This window comes from Sorex araneus, chromosome 2 (genome assembly GCF_027595985.1).
Source record: "Sorex araneus isolate mSorAra2 chromosome 2, mSorAra2.pri, whole genome shotgun sequence".
Classification (NCBI taxonomy): Eukaryota; Metazoa; Chordata; class Mammalia; order Eulipotyphla; family Soricidae; genus Sorex; species Sorex araneus.
This window is the reverse complement of record NC_073303.1, coordinates 205,546,509-205,560,279: the sequence shown is the minus strand read 5'-3', so window position 1 is coordinate 205,560,279 and position 13,771 is coordinate 205,546,509. Positions and strand designations below refer to the sequence as shown.

Sequence of the window (13,771 nt, the reverse complement as noted above, 5' to 3'; positions counted from 1 at the left end):
GACCTCCACGGAAGGGATGGAAAGTAGAGTTTGCACCCGCCCCCTGCCCGGGTCTCAGGGAAGGGGTCTCCAGTGTGCCCGAGTTTCAGATGGGGCGACAGGGAAGGGGAGGCGGGGACAGAGACTTGGCCGAGACGCCCCCTCAGCTGGGCTCTCTGGTCGGGAGGGCAGGTGGCTGCTGTGAAGAAGCCCAGACTGCCCGCCTCCCCGTCAGTGACCGCACAGCCCAGGCCCCAGCGACAGACTCCCTGAGTCAGCTGTCGGGGACCCTGGCTTGGAGCAGGCAGACGAGGAGTGACAATACGGAGGGTCGGGACTTTGCCTTCCACCAGCCAACCTGGGTTCAATTCCGGACACCAGGATGGTTCCTGAGCACGGGGCCAGGAGGAAGCCCCCAAAATAAACAAATAAAATTTAAAAACCAAGTAGATCCCCAAACTTGCCTCAGAAGTTTGGGGTGACTGCTGGGACCCCCAGTCTCCCAGTCTGGTGGCCAACCCCCAACAGGCCAGCTCCTCCTGGTCCTGGGAGAACCCACAGGCCACGGGACCTGAGTTTGAGTCTCGCACCCGCTCTCCCTCTAAGCCAGATGCCCCAAGGTGACCTGCCCTACGGCGGCTTTCGGGGCAAGGGGCCTTGCTCCACGCCCCACGAAACCTGCCTTTCCTCAGTGAAGGAAGAGAAGGAGGATGGAGAAACGGGGTGCAGGGAAAGTGCTCTGTCTTGCGCACAACCGGCCCCAGTTCCACCCCGGAACCGCACAGGGTCCCTTGAACCCACCAGGAGTGGCCCTGGGGCAGGGCCAGGAGGAAGCGCTGCGTGTGCCCCAAGCAGGAAGCGTGCCCCAACATCTGGGTGGGGGGGTGCAGGGGGCAACACTGCTCACGGTGGCGGGGATCCAACAACCCTTTTATTTGCTTGATGTTGGTCCCGGGGCCGAGCAGGCGGTGCCCACGGCTTCCTCCTGGCCCTGAGCTCCCCGTGCAGCTCGAGGGACCCTGTGCAGCACCAGGGACCGAACTCGGGGCAGCCGAGTGAAAACCCAGTGGCCCCCCTGTGGTATTTCTCTGGCTCCCCCAAACTACCCTTCTGGGGGGTTGGCCCTGGGTGAAACATGAGCAATGCTGGACGGTGACGCACAGCGGGGAGAGGGCGGCCCCTCTCTGGGACGGCGTCCCGGCCTGCACGTGGGGGGCGGGGGCGGGGGCTCACCAGGGCTCCCTCCAGGCAGGTGGCATAGTTGTAGCCGCGGCCCATGACCAGCAGTGACCTCTGCGTGTACAGCTCCAGGGCCAGGTCGTGGATCTTCTGGTCCAGGGCCAGGACTTCCTTGATCAGCTCTGAGAGGACGGGGAGAGCTGGTCACCCCGGCCCGGGCAGGGCAGCCCCGGGCCCCTGGCGTGGGAGAGGGCACTGTCCCGTCGCCTGCCTTCGTGGACGTGGGCTGGAGAGGCAGTCCGGGGGCTCGCACGAGGCTGGCCTGGCCTGACCCCCACTCGCCCGGGAGGATCCCTGAGCCGGGCCAGAAGCCAGCCCAGAGCACCCCCTGGAGTGGCGAGACCCACCGAAACCCATAGCCAAGTTCAAGCTTTCTAGAAGCCAGGGGCCGGAGAGGCAGTGCAGGGGGTGGTAGGCGTCTGCCTTGCCTGTGGCTGAGGCAGTCCTGGGTCAAGCCCCTCAGAACCCGAGAGCCCCCGGGTCGCTGCTGAGCAGAGCCAGGGGCGTCGGCGAGCGCTGCCACACCTCCCGCGGGCCCAGAGCCCAAGCCAAACCAACCGAAGCTGACCCACGTAAGCAGGTTCTCAGCTCGCATTGGAGGGAAGGAAACTAGGGCGTGGGTGAGGGTCGGGCTGGGTGGAGACTCGGAGTTGGTCTGGGGTGTGTTTGGGGTTTTGTTTTTGTTTTTTTCCTTTTTGGGTCACACCCGGCGATGCTCAGGGGTTATTCCTGGCTCTGCACTCAGGAATTACTCCTGGCAGTGCTCGGGGGACCCTATGGGATGCTGGGAATCGAACCCGGGTCAGCCGCGTACAAGGCAAACGCCCTCCCCGCTGTGCCATCGCCCCAGCCCCCCTGGGTTTGTTTTCTATGTGGGGGCCACACAGGATAACCCCCCCTGCCAGCAGCCCAGCCCAGGTGGGACACGCCAGGGCCGGGGCGGGGACCAGCGGCTGGAGCCAGCCCAGCCTGCTCTCCGCCCTCCCACCCAGGGGAAGCAACCCTCGGGGCGCCACTCAGGGCAGACGGGGCCACCGTACCAGGCAGGGCCTTCAGCCCCAGGACGATCTCCCGCCGCCTGCTCTGCAGAGAGACCCGGTCTTGAGACATCATCAGCCCGAACATCACCAGGGAGACGAACTGGCTGGTGTAGGCCTGCGGCAAGAGGGGGCAGCGGCTGGGGGGCGTGCAGGCCCCCCACTGCTCGGCGATTGACCTGGAGTCCACTGTGGTCCCCGGGGTGCCCACAGGCCCACCCCGGGCGCCTCCCCGGCCAGAAACGCCCCCCGGAGGCAAGTGCGGTCTGGGCCTCGGGCTGACCGGCCGCTCGGGCCCTTCTGGGGACACGCTGTGCTCTGACACCCAGGGCCGGGCCCCCCACCCCGGGCCCACCCGCCCGGACAAGGCCGCCCCCAGAGGCGCCGGCTACCTTGGTGCTGGCCACGCCCCCCGCCCCCCCCCCCCGCCCGGACAAGGCCGCCCCCAGAGGCGCCGGCTACCTTGGTGCTGGCCACGCCCACCTCGGGGCCCGCGTTGATGTGGACGCCGCAGTCGGTCTCCCGCGAGATGGAGCTGCCCACCGTGTTGGTCACGCCCACGGTCAGCGCCCCGCGGTCTTTGCAGTAGCGCAGCGCCAGGAGGGTGTCGGCCGTCTCGCCTGCACACAGGAGTCCTGCCCGTGAACGCGCCGTGCCCGCCCCGCTGCCCCCGACCCGCCCCACTGCCGAGACCCCGCGTCGGGGGACGCAGAGCTGGGACCCGGCAGGCCTCCCTGGTCTCTCGGGTTTTTTAATTTAATTTAATTATTATTATTTTTTTTGCCTTTTGGGTCACACCCGGTGATGCTCAGGGGTTACTCCTGGCTCTGCACTCAGGAATTACTCCTGGCGGTGCTGGGGGAACCATAGGGGATGCTGGGAATCGAACCCGGGTCGGCTGTGTGCAAGGCGCTGTCCTATTGCTCCAGCCCCCTGCCCTGGTCTTTCTGGGTGGGGGGGTCTCACAGGCAGTGTTCAGGGCTCTGGGACCCACCCAGTGAGGCCCAGTTAACTGGCCACACTGTTCCTGCTGGGGTCCAGGCACAGCCGGGGCCTTGCCCAGCAGAGCCCAGGCCGGGCTCAGACAATAACCTGCTCTCGCCTCTCCGAGTCGTCCCGTCCACTCCCCCCTCCCCCCACCCCCCTCTGTCGGCAGCCTCGTTGTGGACACTTTCCTTCTGGACCACACCCAGGGGTGCTCAAGGATCACTCCTGGCTCTGCACTCAGTGATCACTTCTGGTGCTCAGCAACCACTCCTGGTTGAGTTCAGGGGGACCCCACGGGGTGCTGGGGATCGACCTGAGTCAGCCCTGAGCAAGGCCAGTGGCCTGCTGCTGTCCCTTGCTCCAGCCCCCGGAGACTGGACATTTCAAATCAAAGCGTCAGAACTGGGCTCAGATGCACGTAATAGCTCATGACTTTTCTCCGGGTCCCTAAAATGATTTGGAGTTTTTTGGGTTGTTACTTTTGGCTGGGGGTGTGTGGGGGGGCCACACCAGGCAGGGCTCAGGAGCTGTCCCTGGCTATTGCTCAGGATCGATCCCCGGCGGTACCCATGGGCCACAGGCAGGGGCTGGAAGTGCAGCTCAGCGGGCAGGTTGCCTGCCTCTGCACAAGGCCAACCTGGGTTCAATCCCCAGCATCCCATATAGTCCCCTGAGCACTGCCAGGAGTAGTTCCTGGGTTCAGAGCCAGGAGTGACCCCTAGTAACCCCTAAGTATTGCCATGTATGGCAAAAAAATAAAAAGTGCAGGAACTACATGCAAGGCAAGTGCCCTCCACTCTGCCCCGTCTCTGAACAACTGAAACGGCTTTGTTTTCCTCGGGGAGTGTTAGGGCCACCCCCAGCTCTCCCCCGAGGCTAGTCCGGGCTGCGCACTGCTCAGGCCTAACCCTCGGGGGTCTGGGGATCATACTGGGTACCGGGGCCCTGAACCAGGGTAGGCTGCACGCGAGGCAAGTGCCTTCCCTGCTGTCCTCTCCCCATGCCAGTGCTTAAAAGGGCTCTGAGCTTGTGGCCAGGAGCTGGCTGAACGGGAGCAACAAGCCCACGCCAAGCTTTGGGACCACCGCGGGCTCGGTTTAGCTGGGGTTGCTTAAGGTTAACCCAACAGCATCTCTCCATGGCGCCCCTGCTGGACGGCACGGGTACTACACCGCAGCCGCGACGCTGTTAGTCTCCACCTGCGGGGACCTGAACACTGGCTTCTCCGCTGCACGCGATCCTGGCAGCCGTTTCTGAGCACCTGGGAAGGGTCCCAGAGGTCCTGAATGGGATTTCTGTCAGCAGCAAGTGAGCTGATACGCCGGGTGGCCGGGGGAAGGAGCTGCGCTGCCTGCTGGCCCGTCCTGTCCCGCGGCCCCTCAGGGTGCATCTCCCGTACCTGACTGGCTGATGAAGAAGCACACGTCATCCCTGAACACGGGCGTGTTCCGGTCTAGGAAGTCACTGGCCAGCTCCACCATCACTGGCAGCTCCGTGAGCTCCTCCAGGACCTGCCGGGTCTGAGACCAACGGGGCGGGGCGAAGGTCAAGTCAAGGTCAGACCCAGTGCAGCCGCCGGGGGGTCAGGGGCAGCCTCTGGCCACCCCCGAGCACACAGCCCGAGTCAGGGCTCGCGGCAGGGCCGTGCCAGGCACTTACAGCCACCCCCGCGTGGTAGCTGGTCCCGCAGCCGATCACGATGAGTCTCCGGCACCGTCGAATCTCCTTCAAGTGGCCCTTGAGGCCACCCAGGAGCACTGTGGGGCGACAGGTGGGTGAGTGACATCCCCCGCCCCCACCCCAACTGCCCCTTGCCCCGGGAGTCACCGGGCTGGGGGAGGCTCACCTGTGTTGGTCTCAAAGTTGACCCGCCCCCTCATGGTGTTGAAAACGGACTCGGGCTGCTCGAAGATCTCCTTCTGCATGAAGGCGCTGAAGTTCCCTGCAGCAGACGCCGCCATGTCCGGTCAGCCACGTTTCTACCCACGTTTTCCTGCCTCCCTCCCTCCTTCCTTCCCTCCTTCCTTTCTTATGGTTCTTGTGCCACGCTGGACAGTGCCTCAAGAGAGGCACTAGAGCACCTGGTCCCGGTCAGCAGGGCCCTAGTTCTGGCCACAGCCAGAGCCCCCCGGGGGAGCCAGGCTGGGCTCCCCGCCTGCCGTGCAGGGCCCCCGGGTGGCCTGGGCGGGCCGTGTGGGCCCGGGGCATCGGGGAGCACCAGCCCAGGGACCACTTGCCTTTCATGATCTGCTGCAGCTCCATCTGCAGCGTCTGGATGGCGCGAGAGGGCTCGTCGCTGGCCAGGCGCTGGACGCGGTGGATGGAGAGCTTCCCGTCCGCCACGGCTGCGATGTCGTCGTCCTCCAGGAAGATGACACGGTTCGTGTGCTCGATGATGGCGCTTCGGGGAGGAGAGAAGGGCCAGCGCAGGGTCTCAGCCTGCTGTAGCAGCGAGGTGGCGGTGCTGGCTGCGTGCGGCCAGCGGGGGTGCCGTCGGGGTTTGGGGCCCGTGGCCGAGGCATCTGAGGGGCCCCAGGCTGCACCACTCACACCCATCACCCCTGCAAGTATCGGACAGCCAGTCCGGGACAAGCCGTGAACACCTTGGTTCCGGGAAGAGCCCGGACGCTCTAGAAGTCAGGCTGGTTCTGGAGCCACAGGGCACTGGGAAGGCGCTTTCCTGGCATGCGGCCAAGCCTCGTTCCGCCCAGCATGCCACGGGGCTCCCCAAGCACCACCAGGGGTGGCTGAGCGCACAGCCGGGTATGGCTCAAAAGCCAAGGTCAAAGAAAAGAAAGGAAAGTGAAAAATTCAAATAAAACGAAGGCTGAGCCCTTCAGATGCTCTCCTACCCTGGGTGTGCGGGAGGTTTGAGCATCACCGGATGTGCTCAGGGCTTCCTCCAGCTCTGCACTGGGGGGCCCTTCCTGGGGACTCTGGGAATGACCCAGGCCCTCACCACGGAAACCGTGAGCGAGACCCCTGAGTCATGGCCCCAGCCTGAAAACATCCCAATATTCAAGTGCTGGTCATGGGTTCAATGAGTCTTTTTTTTGTTGTTTTGGAGGGTTGTTGGGTCAAGTTAGACACATCTGGCAGTGCCCAGGGGTCATCCCGGTCTCTGTGCTCAGGGCTTCCTCCTGGTGGTAGTTGGGGGAAGCCAGGCAGTGCTGGGGACTCAACTGGAGTTGGCCACGTGCACGGAAAGCAGCTCCCCACTCTACTCTCTCCGATCTCATGAGTCCATTTTTGGGGGGAGGAGGTTGGGTGGAGCACGGCCTTCCCTTACTCCTGGCTCCCAGCTAAGGGTTCACTCCTGGTAAGAGTCAAGGGACCCTCCGCGGTGTCAGGCCTTGAACCCAGGCCGGCCACACAGCAGACAAGCACCCGACCTGCTGTACTACCACTCCAGCCCCAGAAGGGATCTCTCTGTGATCCCGATAAACAGCTAAGAAATAATCCTGCTTACGATGATCCCTGCTGAGTTTGGGAAAACTAGAGAAATGAGGATAAGCAGCTCAAATGAAGTTATTTTCTTGTTTATTTTTGGGCCATACCCGGCAGTTCAGGGGTTACGCCTGGCTTAATAGTGCTCAAGAATTACTCCTGGTGGTGCTCGGGGCACCATAAGAGATGCCAGGGATTGAACCCAGGTTGGCTGCATGCAGGGCAAAAGGCTTCCCCACTGTGCTGTCCGCTCTGGCCCCTGAAATTACTTGTTATTAGTAATAATAACAACAAAACAATGAGTTACTCCCACTGGTACCAGGGGACTCATGACGAGATGGAAGCTAACCTTGGGCTTCACACGTGTCTGGTGTGTCCTTTAACTTGACCTGATCCCCGTCCCTCTATAAACACTGGGGCAGGCGCTTGCCTTGCACATGGTCAACACAGGTTCGATCCCCACCCCTCCAGAGAGTCCCCTGAGCCCTACCAGGGGTGATCCCTGAGCACAGAGCCAAGAGTCGGCCCTGAGACCAGCAGGTGTCCCCCGGAAGACACAGACATTCTGCTTGGAAGCACTGTAACCCAACAGAACCAGACCTCAGGCTGGAGGGAGCACAGCGGGGAGAGTCCTGGATTGGCAGGCAGCAGACTAATGTTTGGCCCCTACACCCTGCAAGGTCCCCCAAATACCGTAGGGAATGATCCCTGAGCACAGGGCCAGGAGTCAGCCCTGAATACTGGTGGGGGTGAAGTAAACGAAAAAGAATAAAGGAAAGAAAGAAAGGAAGGAAGAAAGGATGGAAAGAAGGAATAAAAGAGATAGGAAGAAGGAAGAAAAAAGAAAGGAAGGAAGAAAGAAAGAACTAAGGAAAGGAAGAAGGAAGAAAGGGAGGGCAGAAGGGAGGAAGGGGGGAAGGAGAGGAAGGGAAGGAGGGAGGAAGAGGAAGAGGGAGAGAAAGAAGTGAGCCCTGCATGCCCGTGTCCATGCCTGGTCTGAAGCGCTGACCCCGCTGGTCCTACGCGAGTAACAGCTGCCAAGGGAAGGTCAGTGGGGAAACAGAGAAATGCTTGGGCCAGCGTGACAGGACAACAGAAACAACAGCACAACAACACAACAGCTCGCCTTGCACACAGCTGGCCCGGGTTCGATCCCTGGAATCCCATATGGATCCTGAGCGTTGCCCGGAGCAACTCCTGAGTGCAGAGCCTGAAGCAACCCCAAAGCATCTCCAGATGTGACCCCCAAAACCAGACAAACAAAAACGACGCGTTGCTGAGTTGCTCATCCTTTGGGTGAACCCCCGGGGGAGGCACCAGGATTCACTACCTGGCGTCGGAAGCAAAGAAGAACTCCACGGCTTTGTCCCCGACCGCGTGCAGGCACGTGGAGCTGTCCAGCCGCCTCACCCGGGGCTTGGGGATACTCTTCACATTCTCGATACTCCCTGGGGAAGAGAGGGAGTTGCCAAGGGCCCGTCCAACGCTCCTGACTTCTGCTTTAGGGGGCCACACCCACCCGTGCTCAGGAGTTACTCCTGGCTCTGTGCTCAGGGGTCACTCCTGGCCAGTTCGGGGACAAACGGGGTGCTGGGGATCGAACCCGGGCTAGCCACATGCGAGGCAAGCGCCTTATCCTCTGAAGGAACCCTTTGTGGCCCAGAGGTGAAGCCGGGTCAGAGGAGCAGGGGCCGGGGCAGGGCACTCACGGGTCTGGTACAGGATGGGGATCTGTTCGGTGGAGAGTTTGTACTTGCTACGCACGCCGATGAGCAGGGGGCTGCCTCTCCTACAGGGACGCGAAGGAGAAGGAGGTCAGTCGCCCACGGAAAGAGACTGGAACTCACCACCAGGTGAGCTGTTTCCCTTGGCGGGTGAGGGTGAGGAGATCGAGCCACACCCAGCAGTGCTCAGGGATTACTCCTGGCTCTGCACTCAGGGATCTTGGCAGTGCTCAGGGGACCACCCGGGGTGCCGGGGATCAAACCCATGTTGGCTGCATGCAAGGCAAGCGCCCTCCTCGCTGTCCCGTCTCTCCTTGGCGCTCCGGCCCTGCCATCAAGTTCTAACAAAATATAGCACTGTAGCACTGTCGTCCCGATGTTCATCGATTTTCTCGAGTGGGCACCAGTAACGTCTCCATTCTGAGAGTTGTTGCGACTGTTTTTGGCATATCAAATACACCATGGGAGCCTGCCAGACTCCGCCGTGCAGGCGGGATACTCTCGGTAACTTGCCGGGCTCTCCGAGAGGGACAGAGAAACCGAACACGGGTCGGCTGCGTGCAAGGCAAATGCCCTCCCCGCTGTGCTATTGCTCCAGTCCACTCTTTCTTTTAAAAAAGTCACGAGACCAGAGAGATGGTACAGCAGGGAAGGTGCTCGCCTCCTGGCCTGGGTTTGATCCCCGTCACCCCTAGGATCCCCTGAGCCCCGCCAGGAATGATCCCTGGGCACAAAGCCAGGAGCGAGCCCTGAGCACTGCCAGTGGGCAGGGACAGAATCAGAAGCATGGTCAGAGGAGGCAGTGGAGAACAAGCTTGGCTGCACATGGCCAGCTGGCTTTGGTCCCCAGCACTGCACAGGGCTCCCTGGAGCACAGGGTCGGGGCTGGTTCCCCCGAGCCCCATGCGACCCTCAGGACCAGAAGCTCCAGCTGAAGGGAGAGTGGGGACCCCCGGGGTCTAGCTACAAGCAGCCTCCTCCATGCCTTGAGACCCCCCAGCCCTACCACCAGCCCCAGAGGCATTCGATTTCCTCCTCGCTGGTCATGCCAACACCCACGTGTGCCTCACCTGGTGACGACAGCCTCTCCCGGGTAGTGAACACTCTTGAAAACCAGAGCAAACGCACCTTCCTGGAGGCAGAGAGGAGACGGCGCTAGTCCTGGCTCTGAACCCGACCCTCGGCCTCATCCCCAGCCCAGGTGCCCAGCTCCGTCCATTCTCTGCGCATTTGCCCAGTGGCCTTGGGCAAAGACCGTGGAGCACCCACGGGCACAGGCCCCGACCTTGGTGTTTACTTCTCGGTGTGTGTGGGAGGGAATCAGACCCGTGACGTTGTGCACTCAAGGTCTCGTGCTCTGGGGGGAGTTGGGAGAGTCTGACCACCCCGTCACCCCGGGACCCGGGACATCTGAAGTGCTGAGAACTCGGCTTTTTATTATTTATTTATTTATTTATTTATTTATTTTTGCTTTTTGGGTCACACCTGGCGATGCACAGGGGTTACTCCTGGCTCTGCACTCAGGAATTACTCCTGGCGGTGCTCAGGGGACCATATGGGATGCTGGGATTTGAACCCGGGTTGGCCGCGTGCAAGGCAAACGCCCTACCCGCTGTCTATCTCTCCAGCCCCAGAACTCGGCTTTCTAGTTTGTGTTGTTTGGGGACCAGCTGGGAGTGCTCAGGGCCTACTCCTGGCTCTGCACCTAGGGATCCCTCCTGGTGCTCAGACACTATACGGGGTCCCTGGGGGCAGAGCCCGGACCCGCCACGTGCTCTGGCCTTGCTGCACAGTCGCTTCAGCTCCAGAACTCAGCTCAGCAAAGGCCACGTCACTCAGCACCAGACAACCCCCCAGAAGTGCTCGGGGTCTATGCAGGGAGCCAGGGATCACCGACTCGCGCGTGTGAGACCTGTGCTCAGGTACAGTATTTCCCTGGTCCCAAAAGGTCTCTTTAACTGGGGCCTCACCCAGCAGTGCTCAGGACGTACACCAAGCACTGTGCTCGGGGTGACTCCCGGAGGGCCTGGGGGCCGTACACAGGGCTGGGACTGGGCCCAGGCTGACCATGTGGAAGGCAAACGCCTTAGCCCCCGAGCTCTCTCCCGGGCCCCCAAGCCCCAGGGGCCTTCAGCTGAAGCCGGACATTTCCTGTCTGATGCTTCCTGCAATTCACAGATTCCCGCATCCTACCCGGGTGGGCTGACTTCCATCCGCGTGCTGCCGAAGTCACCTCCCTCCCCCACGTCTGGCCTTCTCGGCAGAGCTCTGGGACCATACGGTGCTGGCAACTGAGTCCAAGATTCTGCCAAGCAAGGCACACGCTCCAGTCCTTTCTGCTGCTGCTGCCTTTTTGCTTTCTGGACCACACCAAGCGGTGCTCAGGGCTGACGCCTGCCTTTGCATGCCGGGGTCACTCAGGATGCCAGGGATTGAACCCAGGTCACCACGTGCCAGGTAAGCAGACTGCCCATTGTACCACCGCTCCAGCCCCCACACTGAACTCCTCTGCCCTCTCCCATCCCTGGCCCTCGCCGTGGGAAACCACTTGAATCCTCAGCTCTTTGGAGTAAACTTGCCCAAGACATGTTGACTGGAAAGCAGAGACGAGGCCCAGCAGAGGAGCTCTGGGGCTGACAGCACCTGCCTTGGTGGTCACAAGTTCAATCCACAGGGTTCTCACGTGTGCAAAGCACCGTCCAGATGTCTCTGATCTCCAGGATGGCAAGCGATTCCAGCCATGCCATAGATTGGCATGTGCGAATACCACAATAAAGGGGAGTAACCCCTCCCGTCAGGAAATACTTAGGCTAAGAAGCGGTGTGAACATCCGAGTGTGTGTGTGAGCATGTCAACCGCTGAGTGTGAAGCTGGCAAGATGGGACTGGAGGTAGGAGCCCAAGGGATAGTCTGGTCTAGCAGGGAGAGCATCTGCCTTGCACACAGCCAACCAAAGCTCAATCCACGGAGCTCAATATGGTCCCCCAAGCCCACCAGGAGTGACCCCTGAGCACAGATCTGGGTGTAAGCCCTGAGCACCACCAGGCATAGCCCAAAATCAAACAAAAAGTAGGATTGGGAGGGAAGGCACTTGCCTTGTAGGCAGCCCATCCTTGATTGAATATAAGGCATCACATAGGGTTCCCCCACATTGCAAAGCCAAGAACAGCCCCAGAACACCACCAGTGGGTGCTCCAGAGTACAGTGACAAACTGTCTATGAGTACCACCAGGGGGCGCTCCAGAGCACAGAGTGATGAGCTGCCTCTGAGTACCACCAGGGGGCGCTCCAGAGCACAGAGTGATGAACTGCCTCTGAGTACCACCAGTGGGCGCTCCAGAGTACAGTGACAAACTGTCTCTGACTACCACCAGGGGGCAATCCAGAGTACAGGGTGATGAGCTGCCTCTGAGTACCACCAGGGGGCGCTCCAGAGCACAGAGTGATGAACTGCCTCTGAGTACCACCAGTGGGCGCTCCAGAGTACAGCGACAAACTGTCTCTGACTACCACCAGGGGGCAATCCAGAGTACAGGGTGATGAGCTGCCTCTGAGTACCACCAGGGGGCGCTCCAGAGTACAGAGTGATGAACTGCCCCTGAACACCACCAGGGGGCGCTCCAGAATACAAGGTGATGAGCTACCTCTAAACACCACCAGGGGGCGCTCCAGAGTACAGGGTGATGAACTGCTCCTGAGTACCACCAGGGGGCGCGCCAGAATACAAGGTGATGAGCTGCCTCTGAACACCACCAGGGGGGTGCTCCAGAGTACAGGGTGATGAACTGCCCCTGAACACCACCAGGGGGCGCTCCAGAGTACAGGGTGATGAGCTGCCCCTGAACACCACCAAGGGGCGCTCCAGAGTACAGGGTGATGAACTGCCCCTGAACACCACCAGGGGCCGCTTCAGGGCGCTGAGCCAGAAAGTGGCCCTGAGTAGAACCAGGTGAGACCCTTCCCTCCCCCCAGGAGAGCGAGGTCCTACCCGGAGCATGTGTGGCTGGAAGGACTCAACCTTCACCGAGCTCTTCAGCCACATCGCAGACCCTCAGACTGAACCATGGGACCAGTTGGCTCAAAACTGCAGAAAGGAATGTCTGGCTTCCTGAGCACTGTTTACGAGCCCCCCTGTTGTCCACCATCTGGCAGGAGAAGGAAGATTGGACGGAGGACCTGGCTCTCACCAGCTGCTGGATGACCCGCTCCACCAGGGCCGAGAAGGAAACGTCCTCTGTCTCCCTGTTGTCGAACACGTACTTGATCAGCTTGGCAATGGTCTCCGTGTCTGTTTCCGACTCGAACTCGTAGCCTTTGCTTTCCTGGAATTGGCGTGAGATGCAGGGAGCTCCGAGCCCGGCCAGCCTCCCCTCTGCTCCCCAGGGAGCGGCTTCTGAGCCAGTTGGGCGGGAAACAGCGACACGAGGGGTGGAGGGCGGGGAGGAGGTGGTGTGGCCGCGAGAACCCCTCCGCCCGGCACTGAGTCATTCCTGCATGGCCGAGTTCCTGCGTCTCCCGGGCTGCTCCCTTCACTGCTCATTGCAAAAGAGCAGCCGGCAGACGACCAAGCACCCCGCCCGCCCGACCCCGCGTCCATCAGCACCTCCTGAGCCCACGGCTTAGTGCAATGACTTCAGAGGAGTGCGGGGTCTTCTGGACGCTACAGCGCTGCGGAATAGCCCTGGGCATGGGGGTGGGGAGCAGCACTCCTGAGCACAGTCAGGAAGAGCCCCGAGCACCCAGGTGGCGCTTCTGGGCAGACCAGGAAGAGCCCTGAGCACTGCCAGGGTGGACGGCGGAGGCTCTGTATCCTCTCCTGCCCGAGGACCGGGGTGGGCACCACCGAGGCTCTGTTCAGAGCATTCTGGCTGTGACACACTCGGCGCCGCCTTAGTTCAAGGCAACTGAGGAGTTTGGGGACTTCAGGGAGCAGACCACCCCCCACCCTGGGTCTTCAGGGGCTTGGGTGCTCCCCCAGGGGAAGAAAGGGTCATACCAGAAACTTCCTCAGGTCCTTGTAATTCGTGATGATACCGTTGTGGATAACAACAAACTCTGGAAGAAAGTTGAGAAGCTCCAGTCAGCAGACTGAGAGGGGATAGGAGGGACGGGGCCTGCCTGAGCACAGCTGTCGTGGAGAGCCAGCCCAAGTCACCAGCACCGGGAGTGACCCAAACGGCTGCCTCTGATCAATACCCACCACCACCTCTGATCAATACCCACACCGCCTCTGATCAATACCTGCTACCGCCTCTGATCAATACCCACCACCACCTCTGATCAATACCTATCACTGCCTCTGATAAATACCCACACCGCCTCTGATCAATACCTACCACCACCTCTGATCAATACCTG

The 13,771-nt window shown here is 61.2% G+C and overlaps 1 protein-coding gene across 1 annotated transcript in view; it reads right to left on the bottom strand.

The window, feature by feature from the left end:
* Positions 1-13,771, bottom strand: part of GFPT2 (glutamine-fructose-6-phosphate transaminase 2) — a 38,757-nt gene that overhangs the window by 5,940 nt on the left and 19,046 nt on the right. The window contains exons 5-16 of the mRNA XM_055127738.1: positions 13,410-13,468; positions 12,601-12,735; positions 9,484-9,545; positions 8,399-8,478; positions 8,020-8,137; positions 5,480-5,643; positions 5,089-5,184; positions 4,902-4,999; positions 4,642-4,762; positions 2,718-2,875; positions 2,259-2,373; positions 1,213-1,340 (exon numbers count right to left, since the gene is read on the bottom strand). Of these exons, the coding sequence (XP_054983713.1) occupies positions 1,213-1,340; positions 2,259-2,373; positions 2,718-2,875; positions 4,642-4,762; positions 4,902-4,999; positions 5,089-5,184; positions 5,480-5,643; positions 8,020-8,137; positions 8,399-8,478; positions 9,484-9,545; positions 12,601-12,735; positions 13,410-13,468 (1,334 nt within the window). The remainder of the gene's footprint in view (positions 1-1,212; positions 1,341-2,258; positions 2,374-2,717; positions 2,876-4,641; positions 4,763-4,901; positions 5,000-5,088; positions 5,185-5,479; positions 5,644-8,019; positions 8,138-8,398; positions 8,479-9,483; positions 9,546-12,600; positions 12,736-13,409; positions 13,469-13,771) is intronic.